The 21,208-nt window shown below is 39.4% G+C and overlaps 1 protein-coding gene across 3 annotated transcripts in view; it reads left to right on the forward strand.

Annotated features, from left to right (window-relative positions):
* Positions 1-3,485: 3,485 nt before the first annotated feature.
* The window catches only part of LOC141771560 (lissencephaly-1 homolog A-like), a 40,441-nt gene continuing 22,718 nt past the window's right edge, over positions 3,486-21,208 (forward strand). The window contains exons 1-2 of one of the 3 annotated variants that reach the window (XM_074641959.1): positions 3,486-3,682; positions 12,537-12,850. In XM_074641959.1, coding sequence (XP_074498060.1) covers positions 12,819-12,850 — 32 coding nt within the window. In that variant the 5' untranslated portion in view covers positions 3,486-3,682; positions 12,537-12,818. Of the gene's footprint in view, positions 3,683-3,787; positions 3,805-12,536; positions 12,851-21,208 lie in introns of those variants that run through there. The other 2 variants (XM_074641960.1, XM_074641961.1) reach the window with 2 other exon arrangements.

The following is a 21,208-nucleotide window of genomic DNA, read 5'->3' on the forward strand; positions in this document are numbered from 1 at the left end:
TGTTTTTGGAAAATGCTGTTTTTACTCGGTACAAGATGGACTGTACGGGCTGAATTACCTGAAAATAACGGAGCCATATAAAAACAGAGCAAACTGACAGTCTGGGTGAATCGGTTATTACAGTGGTTTTCCTGATTGTGCTTCTAAAACATGATGTCATGACATCAATAGCACAGCGTGGTGTGTCTTGTGCCTATTGTTTATGCTTCTGAATAGGAACCAGGGTGATGGAAAGGTAATAACTTTACAATTTATGAGGGTGATATATTCTTCTTGATTTTGTTTTCTGGGTTTCTTGTATCATAATTTTCAGTTTATTTACGGACTTTTTTTTTTCCTCTGCATCCACAAGTCTTGCTCAACAGTAATGCTCAACAGTGTCCACAAGGTGGCACACTAACATTAGTCTCATTGTGAAGGACATACATTGACCTGGATGACAGGAGATGTTGCAGTGCAGGTGCACATGGATATACACATTCAAATTAGGGACTTTTTTTTTTGCATTTTTCCACAGAATATTAATCACCAAATTACAAATTGTTACCCGTTAAACATGTTCTGAACCTGTTGAAATCCACAGTCAGCAGGAAGACTTTTGTTTGGGTATTTTAATAGTTTACAATATAGAATAAACTAATTGATAATGAGCAAACTATTTGTCTGTTTAGTTGGAGGCCCTAATCTCTCACTCCACTAGAGTCCAGTGTAACATTTGTTTTGAATAGCTGTTAAAATGTTTGAGATGTTATATCATGGTATTAGACGTTAGCATCAGAAGTGGAAAAAAAAACAGACATATGATGTAATAATAAAAATCTAAGTGTATTCTTTAACACATAATTTGCATATACCAGTATACCATTTGCAGTTACGTTGCAATCTGAATGTCCGAAATAAAAAAACGAGTGGAATATGCATATTAACTGATGAATACAGACAATAAATATTCCTTTAGTTTTCAGGTATGGATCCTGAGCAAAATAACTATAAAGGTCTGTGTTGGGTTAAAAAAAAAGAGTCCATCTACCCTGAAATATTATGCACTTTGCTGCCCAATGTTGCATTTATTGTCTGGAAATGATGATTGTGTTTTCTCGGCTGATGAAATTGTATTCTTTACAAAGGCTTCTTCGGCCTAAGTGTTTGACTGCTTCCCCTGATGATGTGTGGTATTTGTGTGTTGTTTCTTTATAAAATAACAATCTAATTATATTTTGGTTTGAGTATGCTTTTATATTAAAATGAATAAAATCAAACTAGTAAAAGTTTTGTTTGGGGTTTTGATAACATGCAACAAACTCATACAAGTAGCCAGTGGTGGTGTATTGAGGTCTTTTACATAAGTAAAAATCGTAATAACACTGTGTACTTAAGTAGATGAACAACGTAGGCCTATAGACAGCAACCTTTACTTAAAGTATTACAAGTAAAGGTAGGCTACTCATTAAGTGGCAGAATGGGTTACTGATGTATTACCATATAAGAAGCATTTGATTGTATTTGCTGCCTGAGACTGAGGTATTTTTAGCTACTATAAACTATCAGGTATAGCTGTCAGATAATGCAGTGGAATAAAAAGTACAATATTTACTTCTGAATTGTAGTGGCGTGGAAGTATATAATACCATAAAATACAAGTACCTCAAAAGTACAGTACTACTTAATGTTCCTAGTTACTTTCACCACTGCAAATTGCATTCAGTATAGTTTATATTTTCAGTGTAAAATCCAAACCTCTTATTTTTTTTGCATTTACAAAATCTGATCAAATAATGGCAAGTCTCTTAATCAGTCATACAATGTTTAAATTAGTTGTATTTAAAGTAGGGCTGTCAACCGGGTTAACGCGATAACCCGTTAACGCAAAGTCGTTTTAACGCCACTAATTTCTTTAACACATTAACACAATCGATCTTTTGGAGGTTGTAGCGGCTCAGTTTTAAAGCTAGAGTGAAGATATTGGCATCATATGAAACTACGGAATCCATTGGTACCAAACATGTCATACTAGCTTGTCGTGAAGGAGGTAATATGGCTTTTTTCAAAGGGGTCCCTTGACCTCTGACCTCAAGATATGTGAATGAAAATGGGTTATGGGTACCCACGAGTCTCCCCTTTCCAGACATGCCCACTTTATGATAATCACATGCAGTTTGGGGCAAATCAAAGTCAAGTCAGCACACTGACACACTGACAGCTGTTGTTGCCTGTTGGGCTGCAGTTTGCCATGTTATGATTTGAGCATATCTTTTATGCTAAATGCAGTACCTGTGAGGGTTTCTGGACAATATTTGTCAATGTTTTGTGTTGTTAATTGATTTCCAATAATACATATATATATACATTTGCATAAAGCAGCATATTTATCCACTCCCATGTTGATAAGAGTATTAAATACTTGACAATCGTTTCAAATATTTTTATTAAGAAGCATGTGCATGTCAGTGATACAGACTTCTGTGGGGTGTGTATCATGCCTCATTTTGTATATATATCAACAAAAACAGACAATACTAGGAACTAAGGGCAAACAAAAATGGAGACAAGCGAATACAAAAAACATAAGTAGTGAAAGGAAAACAAAACAAAACAAAACAAAAAATAATAATAAAATAAAAATGAATAAATAAATAAAACACAGACAACACCCTAAGGCACACAAATCAGGGAGACATTGGCGACATACAGTATATACATAAACATGTGTAACCCACCCCCCCTCCCGAACCTTCCCATCCCTGAGCAGTGCTACCTCGGGTACTAAAGACTATGTGTGTATTGCGTCTTGATTGTCTGTCCCTTCTATAGAGGAGATCATCGGTCTCCAAATCTTTTCAAATACTTCCAGTCTGTCTTTAAGGGTGTATCGGATTCTTTCTAGGTGGAGGGTATCAGTCAATGTTGTTATCCAGGATTTAAATGTTGGCACCTCTTTCCCTTTCCAGAACAAAACAATCAGTTTCTTTGCACAAAGGAGACCAAAGGACAGGAGATGATATTGTGTGTTCTGTAGGATTTTAGAGCTTTCGGAAGCTCCTAGTATAACCAAAAGTGGATCTGGTTTTAATTGGACTTTAAAAATCCTCGAAAAGAATGAAAATATTGCAACCCAAAAGTCCTGTATTTTAGGGCATAGTGCATAGCTATGGAGTAAATCTGCTTGGACACATTTTCACATATTTGTGACGTTTATGGAAAGATTTTATGTAGCTTTACTTTAGAGTAATGAATCTTAAACTGTATCAAACAGTGTCTGGCAATCAAAAGAACAGATGTGAACTTCAATCATGGACAGTATCATGATTAAATATGTTAAATCGATTGACATCCCTAATTTAAAGTAATTTCCACAGTTCTACATGTGGAGATACTGAGAAGTCATGCAGCTAAGAGTTAAAAGTAAAAAAAAAAAAAAAAATCAACCATAGGGTGTGTTTTTTTCTGCTATCAAGTACGTGCGCGCTACCGTCAGACCGTGAACGCGACCGTCGTGCGCGCTCCCGGTCTGAAGCTCGATTGCAGCAGCAGCCGACGAAGCAGCCAGCAGAGCAGCGCGCGGAGCGACAAGACTCAGTCTACCTCCAACATCACACACTGGAGCAGCGGAAACCTCACGCCCTGTCGGGTCGTGTTAGCGTTAACAGACGGGCTGAGGATACTCACGGGCAGCAACAATAGGGTGAGTTGATGAAGCCGGGCCGTCGTTAGGTGGAGGAGAAGATGACGATGTGGCTGTTAATGTTTGCACCTCCTTTTTTATGTCTCAAAATGGCGGACAGGCCGCTGTGACTGGAGCAGCAGGTAACCGGAGTTTATCCTCCAGATAAACTATCTTACGAGCATTCAAGTGAGGTCAACGTTAGCTACTAACTGTACCTATAACTATACGTTAATTATAGCTAGTTACTTTTTGTTAAGAGTGAATATACGAGCTAACTTTCTGACTGAAGCTAACTGAAGCTAACGTTAACTTTAGCTACCGTTAAGCTACTAACTGGCAACCGTCGTCATGTCGACCAAAAGTCGTAAGTCGTAACCACGGTTATAGGACAAACATGTCACGTAAAAGGTGGTAGGGTCGTCGTAAAATTACAGCTGCATTTTGGGCGTCCATCCCCAAGTTAGTAATAATCAGTAACCTGTCTCTGATTCAAATCACTAATCTAAACTCACCTTTTTAGAACTGATTTTAATGTGTAATTAATATTGTTTCTTATATATTTTTTTATGATGTTCTTGTTTTATGATATTTTTATCTATTATCTATTATTATTATTAATTAGCATAGTTTGAAGCAGCCTGTTTAAAAAACCTCGACAACTAAATCAACTGTGGTTTCACAAGACGTGATGTTAGCTCTCTTAGATTCAAGATGTTTATTGAAATGCTTTTTGCTGGGAAGCTCCATTAAAATAATGTTATATTACAATTATAAGAGGAAATACAATTAGTTATATTACAATTACAAATACTTTAAGTTATATTACAATTATAAAAGGAAATACTTTGTACAAGGGCATATTAAGAATATATACAGGCATATTAAGAACATATACATGTTACTGTTGACTTGTTTGAACATTTTAATGCTATCATGGTGTTGATATTTTAGTTGTAAATCACTGCTGTATTCAGTGTTAGCATTTGGAGAGGGCGTAGTATATTTGTGCAGAAAACATTGTAATTGGAACAGCAGTTTTCTAACATGACATGCTCCAGAGTAGATTCCCTTTGCTGTTTGTTTGTTTGTTGCTGTCATACTTGGTGGTTGTTGGGTGATGGTTGCTGCTGCCATGCTCAGCTGAAGCTCCATCATCTCTGCTGCTCTGGTTTGCTTCATGCGGTTTGTTGGCACAGTGTTAGAAAATCAGGGTGGAGCACATCGCAGGCGATGAGTTTGTATGTATTGCGTCTACCCCAGTACTTAAAGTGTCTGGCTTGTTTTCCACGTTTTCTCTCTCATTGTGTGGCTGTATGATGCATTGAGTGATCGGGTCAGACATTTGTGGACCGAGGGGGGCGGTGAATGCAAATCATCGCTGTAGTGGCTCACACTGGTGAAGTACACTGAATCTCACAAGCGAGATTTTAGGGCAACCTTGTCGTGATATCGCATGTAAAGCATTAGTTTAAGCAAGGATCCGTGGCTGGTTTATTTTTTCCCCCCAGCCACGCCTGTAAGGACTGCGTTGCAGTTGATCAACTGGAATTATGGGATATTGATGTTTTTCTTGTTGTTTTTTTAGACAGTGTTCAGCTTCAAAAATAAACGTGGACTGTGTGCTCTCCTCTCAGGTATTTGTGTTATTTCAACTGACTAAAATGCAACCATCTTGAAGAGGAATGTGATCCCCTTTTCAGCTTTTAGTTATTTTGACAGCTATAATCTAACAGCTGTTGGGTCTTTTGTGAATCTAGCAATACTATGCTAACATTAAACACAACTCTCCCTTAAACAAACGAGCTATTGAATTGATTCGACTGGAGCAATGCTGATGAAGGCTCTATTCTTAAAATCACTGATGAGGAATATCTTGCTACTTGTGGTGAGTCAAATGGAGTGACTCTTAGGTTTCCTCTCAGTTTATGAGGATTTCCTCTGTTGTTTCAATGTTGGTTTATGTCTTTGTCAACCTAAGAAGCCTATATTTATCCATCCATCCATTATCTGTAACCGCTTATCCTGTTCAGGGTTGTGGGGGGGCTGGAGCTGATCCCAGCTGACATTGGGCGAAGGCGGGGTACACCCTAGACAGGTCACACATAGAGACAGACAACCATTCACGCTCACATTCACACCTAAGGGCAATATAGTCAACAATGAACCTAACCTGCATGTCTTTGAACTGGGAGGAAGCTGGAGAAAACCCACGCTAACACAGGGAGAACATGCAAACTCCACACAGGAGGGCTGAAAAAAAAAAAAAGCCATGTTTGAACCTGCGACCCTCTTGCTGTGAGGTGGCAGTGCTAACCACTGCAACACCCATAAGCCTATATTTATCCCTGATATATTATTTAGCTAGACACACACTATTTGTACATTTGTTACTAAAGGCAGTCTTATTTCTGACAGACTAATCTGCATTTATGAATTGTTCTTCTGTGAACACATTGATGTTGTCTTTTCTAAATGAAGATGCCATGTAATTTGTGTATATAATGTAATTAAGTTTCACAACATTTCACGTGTCAAAAATGCCATTTATGCAGACTAACTGTGATGTTGAAATGGCTCAAAGTTCAAACTACATTGCAAAGTACTTGAAACAGATTCCAACTATGTATTGCGTGTCCCATTTTCTGTGTTGACAACTTGGTAAAAGTAACTACTAAGAGAACAGCAGCTCTCTTTCTTTTGAAATACCGGCATGCTTAATTTCTCGACAGATTAGTTGAAAGCGTTCTTAGTCAGTCCCGAGTGTTATCAAAAGTTGATTTGAATAAGTGCATCCCGGCGGCCAGTCTCTATTCAGTGCTGCCAGCAATGGAAACACAGCAACACCAATTGTACAAGCTTCAGCCATTTGAAGAGCTGCTTTGCTGGCACTTGTTGCCAGTTCAACTAGAGAGTAAAGCAAAGGAGAGCCACAGAAAATGTAGGGTGTTCTTCTCTAATGTGGTTGGGGTAGTCTTGTTAAAGTAAAGACTGAAGTATTACCTGAAAGGAGCAGAATGTACAGTTTTGCCGAGGGGGCCTCCTCTTTATTTTGTGTCAACAGACAATTATGAGCATGAGCGTCTGTTTATCTTTGTGATTTTGGCAGGCTGAAGGGCATATAGATACCCGCATGACTCTCCTTCCCTGAGCCGGCAGTAGCACAGAGGTTGACCTTCCAGACAGTGAGCTGACTGGTCATTACTGACCCGCTGCCAGCAGCACCTGCCTGTCAACCTACAAATGACCGCTTTAATTGTGAGCAGACTTCTGACAATATTGGCACGAAACTAACACTACTGACAACAAGCTCTAGATGGGGTTGAATATAAGTAGCCTGGAGAATTGAATGGTTTGATTTGAACATGCTTCATACTTGCCGGTTTGGCAACACTAACTGACAGACTCAGGATACACCTCCAGTCTAAATTTAGAGCTATAATAATTTAAAGTGGTAACGTGTTGGCATGAAGTGAATACCCTGGAGAGATAGCACAACCTTAAGGCTGCCAAGTGGACATTTACTTGCACTGTACAATTAACTCAAACATGTATGAATGAAGGAGGCTAGCTAGTCTTTATTTTGTGTTTCCCAACTGTGTATGCAGGTTGGCTCGGACATGTGATTGAGTTGTTGTTCCTGTGAGCTTCTTTCCTGCTCAGTCTCTTGTCCCTCTGTGTATGGATGTGGGCTCTGATCCACTAATCAGGCCTCTTACATCAGGTACCACAACCGATAGGACGATGGCCGGGTAATGTGATTGGCAACATGCACTAGTCAGTTTGAGATTGAGTAATTTTTCCATCTGGTGACTAGTGTTTGAAAATATATGGAGGAACAGACAATTCATTCCTTCAACTGCTGCTGTGTTGTGTTAATAGACCCTCCTTTTACAAGCCACTGAAGGGAGATGTCACTAGCTGTGTAATTTAATAAGGTTAGCTGATTGTTACCAACCCACATAGCTGACACAGGCACCTTGCGGGTCGTAACGGCTGCAGATTGAAAGCTGAGCCAGATGTTCACTCGGTTAGTGATAAAGCTCTTTGGATGATTTATGTCTGAGTGCTTTTACCATGAACAACCATTCACAGAATGTGGAGATGATTTACACAATATTCAGCTGTTCAGTCCCGTTGGTTAGAGGTTTAAGAATATGGACAATTAGTGATGAACATGCCTCTACACAGGCTAATGTCAAAGCAGCATCACATTACCTAGGTCTACTTCATTGCTTGGAATAATAAATTATCCATGTTTATCCAGCTGATGCAGCACAGTGATGCACTGTAGGCATGTAAATTACTATGTATGTAGCTGTCTCCTGATAGGGACATGTTATGCCACAACATTTGAATAGTGTCGGTGCCCCTGCTGAAACTAAAGTCAAGTTAAGGTTATTGTCTTGGAAAAAAGGGAATTGCTGCATCAAAACCAAACATAACAATAGGGGCTCGACAGTAAAGGTTGCCAGGTGGCCATTGGCCACAATTTTGAGAAATTGGCAACCAGTTCTTGGCCTTTGGTTGCCATCAGTGGCAACCACTTTTTAACATGTAAAAAATAGGGACAGCAAACCGTGCACCCCACTCACTTCAGCTGTATGTGAGAGGGGATTCAGCTGTCTAAGCAGAATCAGATAGATTAGAGGTCATCTCTGAAAGTAGAGATGATCAACAAGCTGATGTTGGTGTCACTTGAGGGACCCACAATCCAATACTTCAATGCTGAAGGGTCAATAGAGTGCTGCAGGGATGACGTATGTATACCAGGAATTGAGGGTGGACATGTTAACAGATAAATACTTATGATCAAAATTCTGTAAAGTATCAGATAAAACACAAACACAAAGTTCTTCGGTAACTGTAATAAAGCTTTTGTTCTTTTATGTTAAATATAAAAAAATGTAATCATTCAAAGTTGCTAAAACTTAAGTGGAATACTTTAATATCCTCTGCAATAATGTAAAAAATATGTAGTCTAATATTTAAAAACCTATATCACAAATCGTTACAGAAAAATATGAATCACTGAAGAATTAATCTGAAGCACCTACTACTGCACAACAATAGTAATTTCCTTGCTCTAATTCAAAATGATGCGTCAGTCGCTGCACAGAGGACTTTTATCTCCCAGTTATATTGACCTGAAGTGTTTGTGTGCTATTTGTGCTCAACTGGAGCTTTGTCAACATGCAGCGAACATAAACAGTGTTATGAAATCTCCCTTAGCTATTACTTTATTGCATCTTTTAGTAATTTTGCATTTATTGTATTCCATATGTTATTTCACTTTGTCAGTTGTGCTCCATGTTTCTTGTGAAAGGCAGTCTAGGATGATAATAACATTCCCATGACACAGGTGTCATGAAAGTGAAGTCATCATCAGAAAATGAAGGCGCTCCAGATTCCAGCTGTTTGAGATGCTTTGCTTTGTAGAGACGATGACATAATGACACTTGCAGAGAACTGTGAACAAGAGGTGACAGTGAGGTGATAACTGTCAGCATTGTCAGCATTGTTGTGGTGGTATGTGATGAGCCGCTGAGACACTATCAGTTAGACTTCACCTTAGGCTCTGGCTAATGTATATTTTCCTTTTGCACGCCATTCCTCCGGGCGTGTTCCTTTGTTCAGACATGGTCAACTATCAGAAATGTTGTGCACATACCTCGTCAGTCATACTTGGCAGAGGGAGTGAAAAGTTGTAATATTGTACTGCTGTCTGATATGTTAGTTTGACCAGATACCTAATTTGTTCAACTTCAGTGTTGTCACATGTACATTGACTGTAAATCAATTTTTTTTGAGAGTTTGTATCAAACTGATTCAGTAGTTAACATCTTTTCTGTAACATTCTCTTTGAAAGATTTGCCGACACATTACTCTGTTTTCAAACATGGGTTTTCTGTTTGTTACTTGGTTTGATTTGAGTGTTTTGACTGAATCTTATGTTTGGTGGTCCACATTTTAAATATCCAGGTCCAATTCATGTGCTAGACTATATAAAAGCAGACTGTGTGCACAGACAGTGATGCAATGGGTGTGGTTCATTACAATTTTGACTTGGCGCTTGCTTGTTGCATTCTTGAAGTGACAGAGACAGAGGATGTTTTCCATTATTCATTAAAAATGGCATTTTAACAACAGATAAGCTGTTAAGACTCATCAGGAAATTAAACGGCATCTCTCAAAAGCAGTCGGCGCCATTACTGTAAGGGGCCCTTTATTGCACAGTTCCTGCTGATACACAAAGACCAGAGAATCAATGGGAGGAAGACCCATAACCATTATTAACCGTCAGTGGGCAGATTTATAGATGCACCACGGCTGTAGCCCATTCCAACAACACACAACCACATTTTGTGCTGTGCCAATTAGCCTGATTATGTGATTGTGCAAACATTTTGCTCAATACTGAAGCCACAAATGAGATTTGCAGAGAGGGGAGTCTAACACATTAATGGATACTCACAGCAATGACAGATGCCAGCAGCACGGAGGGAAGTATCAATATATAGCAGATGACCTCATTTCACACACCGCAGCAGTTTTACAGGTTGATGTTGAAGACGCATGCCTTTAAATGGATGTTTTGTATGTGGAGTTTTAGATTAGAGTAGGGCTGTGTATTGGCAAGAATTTGGGGATACAATATGTATCATGATACAGGGGTAACGATATTGCAATATCTTCTTTTTTTTCAAATCTAATGTTAGGAAATATGTATAAAATCTGAGTTTAAAAAAAGTAATGATGTGAAATGGCTACTACGGGAACCAACATCATTACACATGAATACAATTGGACTCATTGGATCCACAAGAGTCTCAGCTTTACAGTGATGCCCAATTTATGCAATTCCAAGACTGTTTAGGGACCCCCAGTAGGCAGAAATATTTAAATACACCATTTTAGAATAGGGAAAATATCACATTTTGTACTGCATGTGAAAAACAACATGGTTTTTGCCCAAAACTGCATGTGATTATCATAAAGTGGGCATGTCTGTAAAGGGGACACTCATCGGTACCCATAGAACCCATTTTCATTCACATGTCTAGAGTAGGGATGTGCATTCCAAGCAAAAATACTATTCGAAAATCACTGGGAATTAGTCGATTATTTTTCGAAAACCGCCACATAACACCTCCCCCCATCCTCCTCCAATTCTTCGACAAAATTTAGCGCAACTTTGTAGCATTATTTAGCCTTCTTCCCAACATTCAAGTATGACAATGGTTGTACCAATGGATTCCTTAGGTTTTTTTGTTTCATATGATGCCAGTATCTTCACTCTACCTTTTTAAAACTGAGCCTGCTACAACCAATTACAAATCGATAGTGTTTTGGAGAATTGATGCAGTATCGCAAAACGTAATATTGTATATTCGTGTATCGATATTTTCTTACACCCCTAGATTAGAGATAGTAATTTTAGCTTCAGTGCCATTGCCTTATTATGTTGTTGAACTGCTGTGACGCTGAAGCACAGCAGAGTATTTGGGCAACGGCCAGAAACTCCCTGCACGCTGTAATCCACACAGTCAGAGGTAAGCAGATATTTGGACTTCTGTTACATCAGGTGTGATGACCTCAGAGTCCAGAGGTTAGCTGTTAGCTACTTTCGGTTGCTTTCTACAATGTCAAGATAACAAATAAGCAAACCCCACAGTTTTACCTTCATAAATTCAGCAGAATGGACTTAATCATACATCAGCAGGCGTCATGTTTTGAATATACGTAGAAGGTCCCTAAGCTGTTGTGCTCTTTTTCAGCAAACAAAAGCAGAAGTGAAAAGGAGCTATTTTTACTTGTGGTAATGTCACTCCTGCACCATCAGCTGAAATGAGGAATGTGTGAATTTTCCTTCATTTTAGCTTCCCAGGGTGTTTCCAGTCCTCATGCTTACTCCAGAGACGCATCAGTTTCCTTCGCTGCTCCTTTGACACACAACAGATCTCATCTCATTGTCTCCTGTACATGTGTCTGGACATCTGTGCATGGATGTAGTTTTGTCGGTTTGTTGCAGGTCTCTAGAAGGAGGTAAATTGGCTTTGTTTGTACCTTTGTTTACTGGTCTGGCAGAGATTTAGTCAGGCTGGTCCCAGTAGACTAAGAGGCTTATTGTAGCTCACAGTTAGTATTCTAGTGGGTACCTGCTTTGGTAGAGTGCTTTTCAAGACTACGATGCAGTGTAAAAATAGACTTCATCACATTATTGAAAGCTGCATCGACATTTATTGTTCCTCACATCAATACTCCACTCCTGACAATAAATTAATTGTCACACTAACACTAATATATTTTTTGCTGAAGGTCATAATGATTTCACCGTGCCATCGGTCAGGCCAGCCAGCTCTCGAGGAGTTATCATAGTGAGACGATAGGCTCAAGAGCACAGCCGTTACTCGAGCCTGCTCGGCTGTGTCCTGTTTTTCTTTTCTGTTGGCAACCTGGGAGGAGAAGTACGTTGCTCGGAGAATGTGGGTCAGCTCTTGTATGTTCACTGAGAAAGGAATTTGCTGCAAGAGCGGACCAGAGCTCTCAGACCAGACTGGTGACATGACAGACAGATTATGGAGGTAGATAGGAGTGAAGCTGAAAAGTAAATGAAGGAGGTGGTTTATGAAATGTCTGATAAATGGGCTTTGCTGTGGGAGTCACATTCTTTTTCTGGTAGAAAGTAACAGTGTGCATTTTGTGCTTTTGTTATTTTTTTCCATTGTTGACAGATTCTTCTGCCATTTTATCTGCGTATAAACTGGTGCACACATTAATGCAGTACTCCTCTGGCCTATGAACATCTCCACCCACTCTTCATGTTATCTGTCATGCATACTTAATGCTCACTTTCCCTCTCTCTCTTCTCAAGATGCAGTGTAGACTTGGCTGGTGACTGGTCTGCAGGCTCTCTACTTCTCTTGTCCCTGGAGTCAGCCAGTTGGGGGGCAGATTCCTGCGTTCCCCTTCTCTCCGTCTGAGTCTTTTGTCTGGACAAAACCAACTGCCCGCCATTGGAGTACACAGCTCGTCCTCGACCGTGTTGCTTGGATCAGCACAGCTCATCTCCTGACTGAGGAGAGCGCAGCAGCTGCACAAGATTCACCTTCTACCAACCGATCCCTCCCAGCCCCGCCCACACTGCCCCGTCACCATGGTGCTGTCACAACGGCAACGAGATGAACTGTAAGTCGCCAACACACCTTTCATTACATGTGGCTGAGATATGACGGTCAGATTCAAAATATATGGATCGCATAGATTTATACACTGTGGTTACAATGTTGTCCATCTGTTGCATCATGTGATGAGACGCGTTTCATTTCACATTCATACTAGATTCACTTTCATGTATTCACACATACTGACACTTTCACAGCTGCCCAGTTCAATCTCATTCTTCTGATGTTACCGAGAAACTTTGAAGGAATGAACATGGTTTGGTCAATTTCTCAAAGCCACTTTGAAGGTGTTTCTCGTAGGAGGGAAGCGCAATATTCATTTAGGGCTGCAACTAAGATTTATTTTTGTAATCAATTCAATCAATCAATCTACTGATTATTTTCTGGATTAATCAAATAATTGTTTGATCTATGAAAATGGTGAACAATGCCTAACACAATTTCCTTAATATTAAGATGTTATCCAACTGCTTATTTTGTCTGACCAATCTTCCAAAATCTAAATTCATTCAATTAGTTGCCAATTTATTTTCATTTAATCACTGCAGCTGTAATTCATTTAGAATAGATATTTTTGTATCTATTGTATGTTTCATCCTAATCCAGACATGCTCAAAGCATACTACAACCTAACTAAAAAGTTGAATATATCGGCAGTTATTTTTATGTAAGAGCATAAAAAGGTCGGTTCGAGCAATTTAAAGTTCTATCAAATGCCAACAATTCAGGCTTAATTTAGGCTGACCCTTAATCAGAGATAAAAACCTCAACTACAGTCAAGTCAAGAGAAACTTGAATAAATGTAGTTGTTTGAAGGAGGTGTTTTCACTGCAATATAAAATAAATCTTAGAAAGGGAATTATGACCTGTTTAACTTCATAACACTTTTTACCGTGGTTTAGAATTGGTATCGAGAATGGTGGGATTTCACTGGTATTGGTATTGACTACTAAATGTCTGGTATTGTGACATCCCTAACCTGAGCACTCTAAGAATGTTATTTTCTGTTATGTTATGTTCCAGGTTTTATCACCTCAACAAGTTTGAACCAGTAGATCTCCATTCTTATTCTTGTCATCTTCTGCCTACTGACATTTTTGTTGACACATTGTGGCAGCCCATGTTATTGTGACTCATAAAATCAAATGTGAGAGTCAAACAAGCTAAGCTGCTGTTGTGCTGATCTGAGTCAGATGTTTCTTGAAGCTGCCTAGAGACATGAGTGCCAATTACAGTGTGAACGATTTCAATGAAGGGATTAATGCGGGCTTGTTCCAATGAACTCTCTTTGTATACCTGTTCCCAAGCAAAAAGAGACTACTCCCAACATGTTAATTGTTTTGAAAGCCTAAAAGGCAATTCCTGTTTTAATTGTGCTTGTCATTGCTTCCAGGCATAGATGTGCATTGATTACTAGAATCAGTTTAAATAGGGGCAGTTTTGTTATTTTTTCTCCTTGGTACCCCTCACGAAGAATCAATGACCTGAGGTTCCTGAGCTCCTCTGAGGTCTTGCAGCACAAATGTATTGATCCTCTACCTACACTATTTCCCCCTAAAATGTTTAGTATTCACAATTTGCCCTATGTGACCTTTAGGTGAAGCTTAGAGTGCTCCTTTGACCTAAAATGCCACAGGGGGGAAAAAAGGGATCCAAAGTGTTATAACGAGCTTCATGCACTTGGTCTCTGCACACTGTCGGTGCTCAGTGATTCCACAGGGAAACCATGTGCCCAAGATGTCTGAAATCTGCCTTCAAATTGTCTGGCATTGGCACTAAAGTGGCATACAGACAAAGAAATATCTGCACACGTGCTGTGTGGTGTATATTGAGCAAGTGGGGGAAAGTGGGAGAGACTGTGATAATGAGGGAACTGTAATATGGCTCTGCTGAGTCTGTTAGCTAGGTAATTAACCCCTGAGGCGGGGGATGAAAAGTTAAGGCAGTTACAAGGTCATGAGAAGGAGATGAGATGATCTTGCCAAGCTTTAGTCCTTAAGAATTCCCTTCCACTTAAGATGTATGTTAAAGCAGCATATTTAAAAAAGGATATGATGGATATGTTTGCCTCTGACTTGAAATGAGTCAACAACCCTGTTTACTAGGGCTGGGACGATACACCTATCTACCGATTCGATACTATCACGATACTTGGGTGCCGATTCGATATGTATTGCGATTCTGCAAGTATTGCGATTTGATATTCAGATTTATTGCTAATATAATACAATATCTAAATTAATACAATAAAAATATTTGATTTTCAGTATGTATGTAGTCAGAGATGTCCTGAAGTCAAATATATCAGTCATTGTCAGGCATTATTTATTAATACATTTTCATCACAAACTAGTGGTATTTTCTTTTTAATTTATAAGGGACATGTAGTGTTTTATACTTCTGGTGAATATAATCCAATCACTCTTATTTCCATATGTGTATTTTGTATATACAGTTCCCTTTGTTAACACCTTATTTTGAAAATGGGACGAAGTCACGTGTATATACTTCCGCTAACTTTGCCAAGTCCGTCGCTAGCTCATACCGTCAGTTCCGTTCTCTTTATCCATCCATGGTCAGCTCCATCAAGGCTATTTGAATGCATTTAACATAAATGTCAGTATATGGGTGCTCTACAGTTGTAGAGTCAGCCGATTTGACCACGGAGATGAGAGTGGCGGCTGGCATGACTGCAAGTTACCACAAAACGATAAGATTTCCTGTCCATGACAGAGTTAGCATGCAGCTTTAGCCATGATGTCTAGCTCTGCCTTTCCTGGCAACATGTGAAACCCAAAGTGTTTTCACATACAATAAAGTATGGAGTGTTTACCACGTTGGATTTAACATGTGAGGGTGCAAGTCATATTCACACGGACCCTCCGCCGTTTTCTACTTTCTCGCTTCAGCTCACTGCAGCCAGCTGTGGTTTGTTTTGGTTGACGGATAGGGAACGGATATGACGTCACATTACTCAGACTACAACAATAAAAGCGGTAATTTCCTTTTACTTCTGCATAGACTCGAATGCAAATATATAGATTCTGGCATTTCAAAATCAATTTCAAAATCGTAAAAAAAATTGTGATACATTGATGAATATTTTTTTTTCTTACTACTACTGTTTATGGTAATTTTTGCCCCCCCATCTTGCAATGTCATTGAGAAATGCATCAGCATTCACATGACAAGGCTCTTAACATTCCTCACTATGTCTCTGTGTTGTTAGATTAGCACTGTGGGAGGGTCTGTTGGTATGGAGAGAGCTATTGGAATGCTAATCTGTCATGCTATTTGCTATTCAGAGGAAACTGCCAGGGACCCCTTTCCCCCTCTTTTCTCCTCTGTTGCACAAGTCTCTGGCCCCATATAGCTTACAGGAAACTGGTGTGGGACCATCGCACCACTTGAGTCACATTCAAGCATCTGTTGCATTCTTCCCGTTGGAGATGTCGCTTGGCTCAGTTGGTTGCTCTCATTGAGTTTGTCGGCTATAAAGTGCCCCTAAGATCTTATTTCCTAACTGGCAGCCTCATTTAGGGAAGCCAGCTTGAAAAACCAGCGGCCCATTTTGAATCAGGCAATATAGCAGAGAGGGTAATGGGAACAGTGACCGTTTGACTGTCTGCTATTCATGCTCATTTTTCATCGGGCCCCCTCCTTTCTTTGTCACAGCCTTGTTTACCATCACGCAGCCCACAAATACAGTAGTTGTTGTTCCTATTGCATTCAGGCCTAGTCTTCCACTTTTTTAAGCTGCAACTGTCAGAAGCAATAAAATAACTGCAGGGAAACTATCTAATCTGCACAAACTTTACTGTGTGTGCCATTAGAACAAATGTTTTTGGCATTTAATATTTTTTAGGTGAAATTATAAAGAATGAAAGTGGTACAGCAGAAAACAAGACAAGGCCGTTTATCCTTGTTGTTTTTGTCATTCCAGTAGACCTTGCTCTTCCAGAAAGACCACATAACTGTTTTATTACTGTTGTCGAACAAAATATTCTAAAAAGAGAAATAATATTTGGCCCTAAACTGGTATTTTGTCAGCACTGCAGTCAGATGCCGTGATTGCGTAGCATCCTCACAACAACTCTATTTTTGTGAGCATAGCCAATGAAAAGCGCATTTGTGTCTCTTACCAGGGTCAGGGGACTCGTCCCCGCTGGCGTGTAATAAAAATAGATGCAGAACACAAACTATCTGCTCTCCTGAAAGACCTGGAGGCACCCATCTGCAGATGGGCCTTTTCTTTTGAAATTTCTCCTTGCTACACAAAGAAAACCCCCTCAGCCATCTCCATGTCTTAGGCTACAAGATGGTTCATGTGATTTTTTTTTTTGATTTTTTTGAACCTCCCCTGGCTGTGAATGTCGTGACATAACAAGTTAAATGCAAAGACGTCTGCCATTCAGAAGACATAAAGGTGACTTAGACAATGAAAGACTGTAGTATAGTATAGTATAGTATAGTATAGTATAGTATAGTACAGTCAAAGTTATCGCATGACTAGTTTACTGTGGCAAAGGACATCTGTTTAAGGCGATACAAAGTTCCACAGTTTAATAAGGTTAGATTTGTGCACCATTTAATCCTAAAATTAAATATGGAGCCTAATCGCAAATGTACGTCAAAGGGTCTTGAATTGTCTGCGATGATTGTAATGGTGTTTTAAATGTTTGTATCCTTGTTTTTTGTCTTTGTTGATGTTTCAAATGAAGCTGATGGGATGCCAGAACATTTTCAGACTTACTGTGTGACTATTGCACATGCGTACATCGCAATGTTGATGCTGAAACGATACATCGTGCAGCCCTACTGACATTATACTCTTATGTGTTATTAGTCATCAAAAAACTTGATATTATCATGATTTGCCAAAGCTTATACCTTTTTCATTAATTGCACTGATTGCATTGATTACTTCCTAATTTGGTCCAGAGATGCAGTATTTCTGTCGTAGCACTCCAGTGTTTGGGTGTGACAGGAGCCTCCTGAGGGGGATTGCACACAGACATTTGTTGCTGGCACACACAGACATTTAGTCTAGCATGTTCAGTTCCCGAGCCTCTCTATTGGTGCTCAGTGTAGTGAACACGACCGGCTGCATCTGCAGGGGGTCTATCAGCAATACAGATCTGATTTGCCTCGGGACTGACACACAGATGGATTGGCATGGTAACAGTGTCTGTGTTCTGGACCCACCATCCCATATCAATCATTCATCGTCCCCCATATAAAAAGGACTTTTAGAAAGAGGACCAGTCTACCGCATGTAGAAACCTTTGAGTTTCTAATGGTTGCCTGATCACAGTGGATCTTACTTTGTTTTGATCAATCTCATTCATTTTGAAGATATTGAATGCTGAATTATGTCCATCATCCACATCTTTATTGTGCATCATTAATGGCACTTTTTTAATCTACTAAATGGTTTCCTGACCACTTGCTTTTCATGTCAACCAGACATTTCCTCTTTTTGAATTCCTAGCTCTTTATAACCCTATGATCATGTTATTGTATGTTTCATCACGTTGAAAAATTTTAAATCCAGTATGACAAAAAGTAATGCATCTCATTTACAGCTCTGCCCACAATAGCATTAATACAACCAGATATATTAAAAAGGATTCCTTCCTCAGTAGATCTGGTTTAATATATATGTATGTATACTGTATGTGATGGGAAGCCTAGTCTCATATTGGGGCTGCACAAATATTGTTTCTTTATCGTCATCGCAATGTCAACTTGCACGATAAACATGTTGTGAAAGACTGCGATATTGCAGTCAGGGTTTTTTTTAGTTAGTTGAGAGAGACTATCAGTAGAAAACTAACTGCACTTTAAAAAACAAATCATTTTTTTCATTGGTGCCCTGTTGTGTTCAGCGATCAATTTGTTCAATAAAAGAAAGTTGGAAATAATTTCCTTAAATTTTCATAATTCAACAAGCAATTTGTTGTATTTTAGCAGTATACTGGAAGCAACAGAAAGGCTGAACTGAGAACACTTCTGTTTATTTATCCCAAGAAATATCATTATCGCGATATTCAACAACTTAATTGTGTATTGCATATTTTCCTCATATTGTGCAGCCCTATCTCACATCTGTTTATCCTTGTTATCCTTTATTTGCCCAAGCTTTAAGTCTACACATAGGATTTAAGAAAGTACGCTTAACTCTTCAAAGCTTTCGCTTCAGTTCGGACAACAAAGCTCCATCATCGCCATGTGACAACAATGTGTGCACGCTACGCCCATTATAGAAAAAGTGTGTGACTTGTTTGTGTATTTTGGTGTGTAGACCCTGCTGCTTTTTGATCTGTGATACTACAGACACACACACCTTCTCCATAGTGAAGAATAGTCGCTGTTGTGTTAACTCTGTATTCAGTAAAAAGACAGTCCTGGATTGGACGTTAACTCTTCTGTGGATCCCAGTTGGAGAGAGTTTCCTCTTTGAAGTCTTCTTCTGGCTTAAGGGTTGATCCCCACTGCAGTGCTCGTAACTTATATGAAAGAAGACTGCTTTCTTTCCCTCACAACCTACCTGTTTCACATTGAAATTAACAGCATTATGATAATCGGCCCTCTAAGAAGCTTTGAGATGAGTTGCGAATCAAGTAAAGGGCAGAAACTTGTATCGATGAACCAAATTTTTCTTTCATTTTTTTCTCTTTTGAAATTATACGGTGGATTCATTGTCTGGTTAATCTAGGTGGTGATTACCTTCAGGCGACACGCTTCATGTCTCGGTAACCAGCGCCTGGTGTTCCCCCTCATAAGTCAAGCAAGAGAAATAGATTGGTTACACTTTTCATGGAGATCCAACTGTAACTGGTCAATTATGCAATCCTGTCATATGATTTTTGTGGAATGCTTCTCCCTGAGAAGTTATCAGCTGTTCAGTACTCAGCTGTTAAGACGGAGGAATAAGCTTAACCTTTTTAGCTCTCCACCGTCCTACTTCTTCTTTTAACACACCCTCTGCTCTTGTTACTTTCACACATTGAACCTTTCAGCAGAAGTAGTGATTTATTTCCTGTCAAATTTAGTGTGAAGTTTGTTTACCCATGACATCACATGACCGTCCTCGACATGTGAGATGAGGCTGGATGCACCTGATATAAAGTACATAGTGTTTTTCCCACTGTCGGTGTGCAGTTTGATCGGGTCCTTTGTTTGATTTAGTAGTAGCGCTGACATCTTGTGGTTCTTTCAGCTGTCATGCTTGACAAAATGCTCGTCCTACTGGTTTTTAGACTTTCCACCTACTCAAAACACATAGATGCCTTCAGTAAATTGCAGAGCCGTTGTTCATACCAATTCTACAAAGATCCCCTGATTCTTTAGGTCTTGAAAGGAAAAACTGAAAGAATGACATGGGAGTGTTGCCCATTCTCACACATAAACCTAACATGACACAAATCTGAAAAATATCCGGGTAAATCTGCACGCTTGGTAGAACTAGCTCTGTTTTAGTCCTGAAAGGAAGTCCCACACTTTGCCAAGTTAGCACAGTCTTTACTTGAAGATGAGGATAAAATAAATGTGAAATAATAAGCTGTTTAATCATTATTTTTTCTGTAGCAGTACTGCCGTGCATCGCTCTTGGCCTTGCTGCTTGAGTACGTGTACTTAGCAGAGACAGTGGTTACATCACCAGAAGCACTGGTCTGTCGTCCTCTGCTGTTTGCACAGTGGCTGTCATCTCCGAGAACAACCTCTGTAACCTCTTTTATGAAACACAATCATCCCCAGATCATAAAGTGGTAGTACAGTTGTTTTCAAACAGTCCATGTCTAAGGGTGTGGACAATGTGCTCATAGGGAACAAAAACTGACGTGAGATATATGCCTGTGAAATAATACACAGGAAGGAGAATTTTATATGTGCCGAGGGACCTTTCAGAGAGTAGACTTCTTCCTATTAAACATTTATCAGCAGTTTTGAAAGGTTGAACAGGTCCATACATCGGCCGGTCTAGAAATACTCCTTTTGTAAGGTTTGTGCCCATAGATAGATGTATGATACAGGGCAATGGCCTGGCCAGGCAAGCAAAGTTTCCTTCCTTTAAGATTCATTAGAGCATTTAGAGTCTGTCTGTAGCTGATGAGTGCTGTATGCAGTGTGAAGGGTTGTGTTTCTTTAACATTTAGGCAGAGTGGGTGGGTAGCTCAATGTGTCTGTAATTAAATTAAATTAAAGTAGTGCTTTGACAAGAGAGAACTGGTGATGTCTTTGCTGGATGACTTAGGTCCAGGCTTTGTAAGTCAATAAAATCCGTTATTATTGGTCAATTAAGTGTATGAGCATCGTATGATATTCAGACCCAAGGCAAAGACAATTCAGCTGAAGCAGA

The sequence above is a fragment of the Sebastes fasciatus genome, chromosome 7 (assembly GCF_043250625.1).
Source record: "Sebastes fasciatus isolate fSebFas1 chromosome 7, fSebFas1.pri, whole genome shotgun sequence".
Taxonomy (NCBI): Eukaryota; Metazoa; Chordata; class Actinopteri; order Perciformes; family Sebastidae; genus Sebastes; species Sebastes fasciatus.